Here is a 12,307-nt window from a genome sequence, read left to right as displayed (position 1 = left end):
CCAGACAAGAAGAGCTCTTCTCAAAGAGATTAAGATGATAGAGGCAAGCAATCTGTCGCATGTACCTTTGTGATTCTGTCTCAGAGCTGGCTGTGCTTCCCCTTCTCAAGTTTCTCTTCAGGCCCCTCTTTTACAAGCCACTTGTCCTGGCACCTAAGAGCAGATGATTGTTTAGAAGACTGGCAGCAGGACAGGCAGGGAAAGCAGATCTCCTCTCTTCTCTAATCTAATCAAATTTAATGTTTCCAAACACACAGCTGCTGGCTGAAGGCAAGGCGATGATAACCCCAGGAACAAAGCTCACACTTGTTGTTGCAGACTTACCTAAGCTTCTCCAATTCCTACCTCAATATAGAATTTTCCCCCTGAAGCTTAGAGCTTGAAAACAACATGAAAGCAATTTAACAGCCTGACACTGCTAGAGTCTGTCCTTACATGTGTATTTGTTTGCTTTTTCAAATTGTTTTAAAGAAAGAATTTTCCGTTCATGGACACTTTATTCTTTTTAATTTGATTAGGGAAAGCTTTTCATGATCCAGAAAATCACAAATATAAATAATTGTATAAAAAATGCTCCCATATTTTAACACAGATGGTTCATGATTTAGGACATCAAATTTCACCAAGCGGTGTTGTTTTTGCTAAGAAATTTTGCTGATAGCCCCTCGTGTGATTATCCCAAAATCTTATGAATTTTTTCAATCAGTAAAACATGATTTTTTAAGCAGATCTCGTAATTTTTTTTATCCATTTGTAATAAGTATTGGTTGTTTTAACGTGTTATGGTTTCATCAGACAACTTCAGTTAGCGCATCAACCATCGTTTTTATCCTGATCTCCCTTTCATCCTCCACTAACGAGAGGCTCATTAAATTCTAATCAAAGCAGCCCTATCACCGTGGGTTGGCCGACAGCATTTGAGAGTCTGTAGATGGGAAAGAGATGGGGTCATCACACTCGTTCCAGCAGTAACCTTAAGACTAAAAGCATACCAAGTGGAGGCTCAATTTACCTCAGGACACTTGAGTCTTGTTGAGCATTATAAATATCCAAACAGCCAATATTGGAATAAATAAAAAGAAAAGTGCTGCCGTTTCACATCTCTATTATGCTGTTCAAGTATGTTCATGCAGGATGGGTTGTTCCTGTTTCCAAAAATTCAACACTAGTTTGATTCTTCCATGAAGGCTAAACTAATGAATCGTCTCCTGCTAGTTTGTGCTCCTCTCTGTCCAGACCGGTCGACACAAATAAGAATGTTTGCGTGTCAACAACTACTCAGAGCTCCTGAGAGTCAGAGCCTTCCCCACGAGTGGTGACACAATCAAAGCCTGTTACCTGCAGAAACAGAACATTAAGAACAGGCTTATGAGAAATTAAGTTATGGAATGGTATGATGATTTAATCTAGATCAGACGTGGCCTTCTATTACTGGAAGTTAAAGTGTTATCATGTGCTTTAATTCACTCCGAGCATTAAATGAGAGGGAAAAAATGTGGAAAGATGCCTATTGTTTATGAAATTCACATCAAGTCATAGACAGAATCATTAAAAAGAAGATTGTCAAGAAGTTTATAACAAGTAAATGATAAATGAATCAAAAAAAATTGTAAAATTAATTTATTTATTTTCCTAGGAAGACCTAAACTGTTTAAGATTTAAGGATGTTTTAAGCTGGAGCAACAGAATAGAAAGTGATATGAAAGCAGAAGACCTACAGAATGACCAAATTAAATATACATAAATCCAAACAATTCAAAAAAGCAAAATATGAATCAAAAGGTGACAAATAGGAAACTTAAACCAGAAACAGCAATAAACTAAAATGTCTTGTTGCTGGAAAACAGAACATGACTGAACACAAAGCATAACTGAAGACAGGAAAACTTGACTAAAAAGTCACCAATCATCCCTCTGGATCATTTTAAGGTTAGTAATACTTTTTGATGATCAAGCTATTTAGTAGTTTTAATAAAAATTTCTAACATGTAAGACATGAAGGCAATTTAAATCTTTTAAACAACAACATCAAAGTAATTTAGTTATAGACAAAGGAAAAGGGATCAGAAGCTGCAGAGAGCTTCTGGTATTATAGTGCCATCTAGCTTCATTTTGAAAATACAATTTCAGTCTAGAAGTAAATTTTCTCATTTTCTTTACCAAAAATGTAAAATTTTAAACTTTGTTTAAGTATGTATTATATTTTAGATCATATTGTAAAGTATATTTGTCTACGTTCTCCTGTTTTTCTGTTGTTGTGTCTGTTTATGGACACATATACTTACATTATAGGGGAAAGTTTGTCATGATCTCAAAAACCAGAACATTATAAACACTAAACCACTTCCTGGACTTTTTTCTTCTTTTTCTTGCTCTTAATATTAACATTATTTTAATATTTATGTTTATCTATTTTATGCAGCCATCACAAGATAATTACTGATAAACCAGTCATTAGAATTAATTTAGCTGTAGTAAGTGAAACTGACACAATGATATATCAATACATTCACATTTATTTGTGATTTTACATAAAAGCAACTTCCTTTGTTACATTGCTCAACCAGATATTTCTGAGATTAAGTGTGTTGTAAGTAGTTTGCTGCAATGGCAAAGCAATTCTTTATTTTTCTATTTTTTCTGTCTTTTCTTTTGTGTCTCTCTAATAAATGAAGACACATGATTATCGTTATGTCACATAAAGCAGAAAGTGGCATCATGCTATTTTAAAGAATGGTCTTAAACAATGTGCATAAACATTTAAGTTGATTCAAATTTAATATGTTTTGTACAAAAAAATAAAAATAAAAACTTGACATTAAGGACAAACTTTATGTTTTTGTTCAAAACAAGGCATCAGTTCAAATTATAGATGACTCTTATAAACAACACACATTACGACCAGCTAACAATTTAACTGCTTGCATTTTAAACTCCAATACCCAAAAACCAATGTGTTTTGAGTGAACCCCCATTGTGATGTCATATCCTGCATCCATGGTTTTTCCGCCTGGAACATGTGTTTACCAAAAATGTGCCGAAACTTATAACAGCCTGTTTGCAAAATTAGCTTTATTTTATTAAAATAAAACTTTTCTTTGTAGTGAACATGGGGAAGCTGAATGTGGTGGTGTTGAGATACTTATCTCGGGACGACTTCCGAGTTCTAACCGCTGTAAGTAGTGAGTTAAGAGTTATCACGTTCTCAGACTCAGAGTTAGCTAGCATGATCTGTCGGGTTAGCTCAGCTGTGGTTCGTAGTTCAATAACTTTGTCAGCACGTAGCTTAACTGACAGTTGGTGTAACTAACATGTAAGGCGCGTAGTAAGAGTTTCTTGCAAATAGTAGTAGGTTAACAATTTAACATTTAGCGCACACTCATTGCGAACCAACTTGTGGCCTCAAAAGATCCCCTGAGTGTGTGTGGTCAAATACGGACAAAGCCCCAAAACTTGAGTTTTAAAACATAGCAGTAAAGGATAGGCCCCTTTATCTATATGCCTTTGAGTAGAAAGGAGGCCTGATAATCTGTGCGCTGTCATCCCTGCTTGAGGTTTTGCATCAGAGGAATGTCTGCTGGATGGATGCATATGATGCATAAAACAAGTGCAATCTTGACTGTTTTTGTAATAAATGTAATCAAAATAATAAACAGATCAGTTATAACCGACAGAGAATACCTAGAGGGGCTGCAAACCTTTTCTGAGTAAACCATAGAAAACCTGGTGCAAACCAGAAATCCAGTTTTCATGTGATATCATTTTTTGAGAATTATACATCTCTGTATTTTTTTAATGGTGCATTTAACACATTTTTGAAACATTTGTTTTCATTTCGCTGAACCATTGAAACAATGTATGTTTAATCTACCTTTTTATATATAGAAGTGTAGTCTATCTTCCTTTTCTCTGTTCTTTCTAAATAAGGAGTAAAATCCCAAAACATGGCTTTGGTTTTCCTTTAAGAAAACTTCTTTAAGTGTTGAGTGCTTTATAAGTTATTTGTACTTCTTACAATATTAATATACCCCAAAAAACAGAAAATAAATGTAGCAATGTAAACTAAGAGTCAATAAAAATCACTAAAACTTTAGTTTTAAAGCAAAAAAAGAAATGACATTAAACTCACCAGTAGGGGGGAGGGAAAGTAACATTGTTTAATATTGTTTATTTAGTAGCAGTTATACAACTCCCTGTCCTTGGTTTGAGTTTTTTGTGCTGTGATAACATCATTCTCTTGGCAAATGTTTCCCTTAAACAGATAGAGATGGGCATGAAGAACCACGAGATCGTTCCTGTGAGCCTTCTGGCTTCCATCGCCAGCCTCAAACACGGCGGCTGCAATAAGATCCTTAGAGAACTGGTCAAACACAAGCTTGTGGTCTATGAACGCAGCAAGAGTAAGACAACAAACCGACAAGATCTTCTTGTCATTAACTGTACCAGACACAGTATGATGGGAATCACATGTCTTGCTCTCTGCGTGTTGATTCCAGCTGTGCAGGGCTACAGACTCAACTACGGCGGATATGACTACTTGGCTCTGAAGACCTTGTGCTCTAGAGAGGTCATTCTGTCAGTTGGCAACCAGATGGGTGTGGGAAAGGAATCAGGTAAAACAAAAATCACAGTTGTCTAATCAAATACTTTATTGTGCAAGTGGTTACCAAACTAAGACTTGTACTAACTTTGACGAAACCTTCTGTAGATATTTATATTGTGGCAAATCCAAACGGCGATCAGTATGCTCTGAAGCTCCATCGGCTGGGTCGAACCTCCTTTAGGAATCTTAAAAACAAGAGAGATTACCACAAACATCGAAAGAACATGTCCTGGCTCTACCTTTCACGCCTCTCTGCAATGAAAGAGTTTGCCTACATGAAGGTAATGGATTGGTTAAGATGTGTGGAGTAGAAAAAAAGTCAAAGGACAAAGAGCTGTACTCATGCTTCCACTGTTTCCAGGCGCTGTATGATCGAGGCTTTCCTGTTCCCAAACCTGTGGACTATAACAGACATGCTGTAGTAATGGAGCTCATCAATGGATTTCCTCTGTACGTGATTGCTTGATTATTCCTCTGATCTTGGTGGAAGAGCAGTCATTGCTTTTCCTCATGTGGCCTTTGTGCGTTTCTTCTGCAGGTGTCAGGTACGCGAGTTACAGGACCCGTCAGCTCTGTACAGCGAACTCATGGAGCTCATAGTCAAACTGGCCAATCACGGCCTGATTCATGGAGACTTCAACGAGTTCAACCTTATGGTGGATGACCAGGACCGTGTAACTATGATTGACTTCCCACAAATGGTCTCCACATCACACACCAATGCTGAATGGTAGGTCTCCTGCATGCAGATGGCATTTTGAGTTGGAACCAGTTGGTGTTTCTGATTGCTATGTTAACCTCTGTTTGCAGGTACTTTGACCGTGACGTCAAATGTATCAAAGATTTCTTCATAAAAAGGTTCAGTTATGAAAGCGAGTTATATCCAACGTTTAAGGATATAAGGTTTGTTCTGGCCTTAAAAGAATAAGATCACTTTTCACCTGCAGTGAGATGAATTTTGTTGCTTTTTATTCCTTTAGACGGGCTTGTTCTCTAGATGTGGAAGTTTCCGCCAGTGGCTTCACCAAAGACTTTGAGAGAGATGCTACCTTGCTCTACCCAGCTGGACCTGAAGAAGAAGAGGACGAGCTGGAAGAAGGTCAAGATGAAGAAACGGACGAGGAGACAGAAAGAGAAGAGGAGGATGAGAGCGGGACCATGGCGCAGTATGAGCATGCAATGCTGGAACTGGAGGGACTGAAAGTTTGTGAAACAAATGCAAACATTGATCAGGCAGCAGAAATGACCGAGGAAACAAAGGAAGAGGAAATGTCAACATCACCACAAGTTAGGAATCTGGAGGAAAGAGAGGAGGTAGAGGATGAGTTGAAGGAAGCAGAAGATGACTGCCCAGAGCTGACAGACTTGTCTTCCTCCAACAGGGAGTTCAAACCTTTCAGGTAAACCAGAAAAGAAAGTTGTATAAGATATTACGGTTGCATTTCAGTATTCAATATTAAAAATTATTTTGAAAATATATATTTTACAGTAGCCTTGAGATCCTTTGTCAGATTTTTTAATTTATTTTAATTGTATTATAACTATAAATATATGCAACTTTAAAGAAATGTGTCCTTTTCAACCACAGAGATGCAGACAGTCTTCAACATGTTGCTGAACACAGGAGAAGGGCAGACAGTGAAGCCACTGTTGGTAGCATTGGGAGCTGCTCCACCATTCCACCTGTAAGTCACAGGTCTCTGCAACACAAGGGGAAAGGAACATTACCATGCTTTCAAAACAGAGAGATCTGGGCAATTTTGTTTTGTTTGCACAGCAGCTGTACTTCCTATACATGGTGTTTGTTACATGATGTGATTTAGCTACGACTGATAGACTAATGACTGTTTTTATTTGTCCCTCAGGAGGTTGTTCGTCAAAAAGTGCATAGGCAGCTCACCAAGCAGCAAAAGGCTGCTCAAAGGAGACGTCTGCAGAAAGGAGAGGCCAACCTAGTGACCAAGTCCAGGAGGGAAAACCAAAATAACATCAAGTCCAGCCTGGAGAGCGCCGACTTCTGGGGATAATTGGGACTTCTGTGTTGGATAAACAGAATTTATACACGCATATATATGAATACATGTGAAGACTTTACATTTCATTGTTTGGTTCCACTATTTGATGGATGGATACGAAAAAAACAAGTCAAAGGAAGAACAAAGTGATCATTTTATGACCTTGATTTCTGTCAAAACAGGACATTTTCATATTCAGACAGAAGTACAATATACAAACCAATGTCTAATATAAATATCATCATTGCCCTCAATTTAGTAACAATTTTAACAAAAAAATTAAATGAAAGCCCTTTTCAAAACCACATCATTAAAGTTGCAAAAGTGTTCTTTTCAAGTGAGTTATAACAGAAAGTTGCAATAAAAGAACTGCAAGGTAGTGTTTTCCCCTTTACAGATGTTTCCTCTTATAAATACCACATGTTGTGTTTTTTTTAAACAAAAGTGAATATAATGGGATGGGATTAGTGTGGACTTTTGAGGAAAGTTAGCAATGTTCACTTTCCTTACATAAAAACCAAAATGTTTTTTTTGACAGCTCAGATTTTGTTGAAGCCCCAAATCAGGACCTCCATGACAACATGTCCCCTGTCAATTGAAAGACCACATCCAGTTTAGGAGCATTTTATCCATGATTTGAAACAGGTGAAAACCGGTTTCATATTTCACCTGGTGTGGCTCTGGTCATTTTTTGCTTTCAAACTGTTCTCAGACATGAAGCCAAAATGATTGCCCTTTGGCTGTATGAATGGCTGTCTTTTGCTAAAATCCACAATTATTTCCCAATATTCCTAATAGCTGTCTCATTTATGTGAGCGTATACATGCACTTTTAATGTCCAGATTCATTTCTTCTGTAGAGGTATACCTACCTACATAAACCAACGTTCTCTGGTTTTTTAGAAATATAGAAACCTGATTTTTGGTTTACATGACATCTAATAAAACAGATTAATTGTAAAAATCAATTACCTAAGGGCATGCTTTGCCTTAGGACTATTTCATTAACATATCAATGCTTACTTGAAAGCAGGGGGTTGTCTTTTTCTGTAGATAGTAACCCACCCCTCCAAATTTTGTCAACTCAATATTTATTAATAACACTAGCTGCAATTAAGCTGACAAAGTCTATAACATCTTTCCTTCATACTGAACTCGTATCTCTGAGGTAAATCAGGCTAATAGGAAAAAGTCTTCAGTAGGATGAAACATGATAAAAAATACTGGAAGAACTCTTCTGGCACAGAATTTGGTGCATGAAAGGAGAAGAATTTAGTAGAAACAGCTTTTTGCCCAGGGTTCGGTTAATTTATGTGTAAGCAGCTTTCAGAAACGGGGTGAATGGAGACCTGAACAATGCCCATTCATGTTGACGACTATAAATGAAGCTCCGGTTGTGAACCCTGTGTGTTTAGATTTTGAGTCTCAGGTCCACATGCTTTACGCACAATAGCCCAAAAAAATTATTTGTGTGTTATTTTCATAAAATGTCACAAAACTGAAATTTTGCAATGTCTTCCTTTTTTAGTCATTATTAGTTGTGTGGTCTGGTTCAACTTTGTTCAGGTCTTAAAGTGTCTGGCCTTGTTCTGGGATTAGCCAGCTGGAGGAGTGAAGGAGGGGGCCCGACATTCCTATCCCGCACCTCTTGAGTGTGCAGAGAGTGAGGGCCTCTCAGCTAATTGGCAGGGAGAGTAACAATGCTTGTGTGCCTTAAAAGAGAAGCCCTGGTGGGATTTTCACAAGGGCAACGGGAAAGGCAGTGAGAGTGTTAAATGTGGTGGAGGCACCTTAATATTTGGGATTTTCCTAGTTCTGAGCCATAGGATTGGGAGAGGTGGCTGCTAATTTAGGGGGTCAGGTTCTGTTGGATCTTGTAAATGTGGAAAGAAACTTCATGTCCATCATTGGATCTTAAGTTAGGATGAAGATGAGCTCCCAAGAAATGGAGGAGAGCATCATATCCTATTTGTCACAGAGTGAGACGGACGACAACCCCAAAAACTGTAAGTATCTTTGAGAGAAACTAAATTATTGATGTCCTGATTTTCAAAACCAGTCAAAAATGACTTTTTATGTGAAGTTGCTATATTTCATATCAGATTTTGATTGAGAGAACACAAAAATAGTTCAAGGGACATAACAAGCAATGGGTTTTTGTGCTTCTCTTCAAGTCAAAACCAGTGCAAAAAGAAAATGTCTGTTTAGACCTAAATAAATACCACCTGCAAATGAAGTGAATTTTTTAGCATATTTAAATGTTAATTAACTAGGCTCAGCTTTCCCATATGAAAGTTTTGAACTTTTGCAATCACTTTTGTTTGAACATCAAACATATTAAATTCTGATGTTCATGGATATTTTATGAAGGTTTCCATATTCGTATCGTTGTGTTTATGCAGTAAATGTGGTAGCCATTCTTCACAATTTTTGGGAGCAGAAGCAAAGAGCTCAGTTGGAGGAGTCCTCAGCTGGATCAGAGATTGAGAGTCTGCTGTTGTACGAGTCTGCGTCTTCCCCTGGTCCCCCATACGTCTGCTATGTAACACTTCCTGGAGGAAGCTGCTTTGGTAACTATAAGGTCAGTGTCTTGCCATCATTTTCATTATGCATTTTTATGGGGACATTTAAAAGTCCAAACATGTAATCACTTATTTTATTACTATCTTAATGTCATATGTTTACTCTATTTCCCTTTGAGAATAATCTGTATAGATGAATGTAGTTCTTTTTTTTAGGGAATGAGCCACTATCAGGAGACATACCATACTGTGACTTTAAAATTAAATTAAAGTTTTGCTACAATATATTGTATTTTATAATACATAGTTGGATCAATAGCTAGAGGTTATTCAAATTTCTAGTAAATATCTTCAAAAGCAAATGGCAACTTGCTTTTAATAAAGTGGCAATAATTTAAAAAGATTTTATGTTAAAGAAAAATGTGGAGAAACACAATTTTCAAAAGTCTTTCTGAGTTTGAACTAGTTTCTTAAACAAAAACAAAGTTTTTTTGTACTTGATTTTTACTGGCTTTACTATTATAGTGGCTTTACTACTTTAACTAATCAACAAAAGAATGATAGGTAATCAATTATAAAACAGTGACTTGTTCATGCAGTTCACTTTCACCATGACAAAGACGAAAAACGTATTTACGGTATTAGAAACAATTGTTGTTACTGTGAAATAACGGATAGCTCTTTCAAAATGAACATTTAATACAGTGGAGATGTTATTGTTCAAAACTGCTTCAAACAAAAATCCAATAGAGTAAAACATTATTTGGGCAAATGAGAGGAAAGGGCAGCTAAAGTTAGAAAATAATGAGTCTTCTTTTACTGGTTACATGAAATCAGTCTTGACAATAAGCCACAAAACAGTGAAACACCAGGTCACTGTTGAACTGCACCCAGATATTAACAGAGGGTCTACAATGACGTGTTTTAATGTTTAAATGTTATTTATTATCCTATATGCATCCCTGAAGTGTTTACCTTTCAAGAAAAAACATGTTGATTTCTATGAAATATTGATTAAAACTGCCACAGCATAACATTTTATCAATGTTTTTTTTCTAACCAGAAGCATGTGCCAAGTTTTATTACGCTCGCACGACCATGGTTATTAATCCAATTAGGTGCATACTTCACACACTTTTAAACTTGTTTGACACAGTTTTGAGCACTTGAAACCCCATGACGCTTGTTAGGAGGCTCATTGTGTCTCAGGCAACAGCTCCCAGCTCAGAAAAAGTAATGTGATTGGTTGTCTGCAATAGGTCATTGGTGTCCTGATCCCACGATTATTTTAGCAGAGAGAAAAATCATCAAAAAAATGTAAGAGTTGTAAGTCTGCTTGAGGTGACAAAACTACTTTTCTTGTCCTCCCTCTGCACATTTTTTTTACACTAAACCCTTTTGTGCTTCCATCCTCTCCTCATCGTCAGGTGTGCGACACCCAAGCCGAGGCTCGAAGAGATGCAGCTCGAGTGGCTTTGATGAACTCCCTCGTGAACGAACTCCCATGTCGACGCATCAGCCCCGACTTCATCTTTCAGAGTCTGCAGCAGGCTGCCAAAAATAATGCTGTAAGAGCGAGCTCAACCACAAACAGTTTATCCTTATATTCCCACTCTAAGCATATATATTAACCAACATTGTTATCTGTGTCCAGGTCCATATGAATGATGCACATGATCCAAACACAAGTCTAGGAACCTACAACTTGCTGCTCCACTCCTTTATGGGAAGGACTATGCTGGAGTTCCAGGTAAAACAGCGACTCATTGTGCAAAGTGGTCTCTGGTCTCATGTGCAAAAATAACATCGTGTCATATAGCTAAACCATACAAGATCCATTCAGTTATAAGTATTTCTGGTATAAGAATTTGCACCAAAAGATCTAAGTGTGCAACTGTAGTTGGAACTACACCACAGATTTAAGTGGTGAAAATGTGTCTAAACAGTAAATATTCTTTTTTACAGTGAATAGTTATGAACTTTCTGAGAAATTAAATCCCCAACGTGTCTTTTCCAACAAGCGTATTTGCTTTAAGACTACAGTAGAGAAAAGGGAAAAGAAACACCTAATATTCTGCCCGTTGTGTAAATATACTTAGACAGACGTTATTTTAGTGAGAGGAAATGGGTCTAGTGTTATTCCTGAAACTGCAGAACCTAAACCAGCAAATGCTACACTCCATGAAGTTTTTTTTATATAACTTCAACCTGCAGTCATTGCAAGATGTTTAAAATTTAAATAAGCAAAGTCAGAGGCATGTATGATAGAAAAAGTGAACTGAGTAACAAATCCAAGGTAAACTTCAATACTAGACAGTTCAAATTTAATGTTTTCCATATTTGCCTCATTAGATCTGTTAAGCCCAGTCTGTAGTTCACTCACAAAGTTAAAAAAAACAGAATATTTTTTACACGAATGTCACCAGCAGCAAAAAACAAACAATTGAAAACAAAGTTTTTGAGTTTTTGATTGTTATTCTGGCTTGTCTTTATCTTTATGAAGGAGATGATGATAGTTTTCCAACTGTTGCAATGGAATGGGACACTGAAGGCTCTAAGGGAAAGGCGGTGCTCTCGACAGGTACAAAAAAAAATCACACATTTTTTAACATCATATTAAAGTATTTGCCAAAGTGATGTGATTTTCTTTGGTCCCAGAGTGTGATTGCCTACTACTGTCAGCGACGGCTTGACGAGTACATGCACAGCAGTATGGCTTTGGACTGGCTGGGGCGAGAGCAGAGATCTCCAGGACTTCTTGGACTTGAGCTTCAGGTGGCCCAGAAGGAGTTGGTGCTGGCAAGGCGGCGAGGCATAGAGTTACGCTTCTACAAGGAGAAGAACGACATACTTAGCTTGGCCCTGAGTCAAGCATACATTCAACACCCACCTGAAATTTTTGAACAGGAATCTGACCATACCTGCGACCAAGAAAATCTTCCTTTGCACCCACTTCACAACTGCAGTGCAGATGCCCAGATATCCCAGTGCCCTAATCGATCACCAGTTTTCCATAAAAAGATATTAGATGCCAGCACTCCCTTCATCAGCCCATCACCATCGTCACAGCAGGCTTTTATGGCTTTAGGCTCTGAATAGATAAAATAATTAAAAGACCGAACTCTGTGTGTGTGTTCATTTGATTTCAGTGTAGTCCTAAGAATGTGC

General features: G+C 37.4%; 2 protein-coding genes across 2 annotated transcripts; both read left to right on the top strand.

Annotated features, from left to right (window-relative positions):
- Positions 1–2,970: 2,970 nt before the first annotated feature.
- Positions 2,971–6,997, top strand: riok2 (RIO kinase 2). Its single transcript, XM_004072421.3, has 10 exons — positions 2,971–3,175; positions 4,262–4,400; positions 4,497–4,613; positions 4,709–4,884; positions 4,965–5,053; positions 5,142–5,333; positions 5,414–5,506; positions 5,584–6,003; positions 6,192–6,288; positions 6,469–6,997. Exons 1-10 carry the CDS (start codon positions 3,110–3,112, stop codon positions 6,628–6,630), a joined length of 1,551 nt encoding a protein of 516 aa, XP_004072469.1. The 5' UTR covers positions 2,971–3,109; the 3' UTR covers positions 6,631–6,997.
- Positions 6,998–7,159: 162 nt separating this feature from the next.
- Positions 7,160–12,263, top strand: LOC101175409 (protein limb expression 1). The gene is made up of 6 exons (XM_004072420.4): positions 7,160–8,623; positions 9,020–9,198; positions 10,567–10,707; positions 10,794–10,889; positions 11,643–11,720; positions 11,798–12,263. The coding sequence occupies exons 1-6, from the start codon at positions 8,542–8,544 to the stop codon at positions 12,236–12,238; spliced, it is 1,017 nt and encodes a 338-aa protein (XP_004072468.1). The 5' UTR covers positions 7,160–8,541; the 3' UTR covers positions 12,239–12,263.
- The last annotated feature ends 44 nt before the right edge of the window (positions 12,264–12,307 follow it).

This window comes from Oryzias latipes, chromosome 9, assembly GCF_002234675.1.
Source record: "Oryzias latipes chromosome 9, ASM223467v1".
NCBI lineage: Eukaryota > Metazoa > Chordata > Actinopteri > Beloniformes > Adrianichthyidae > Oryzias > Oryzias latipes.
Note: the sequence above shows the minus strand (reverse complement) of the source record. Positions and strands in the feature narration are given on the sequence as shown.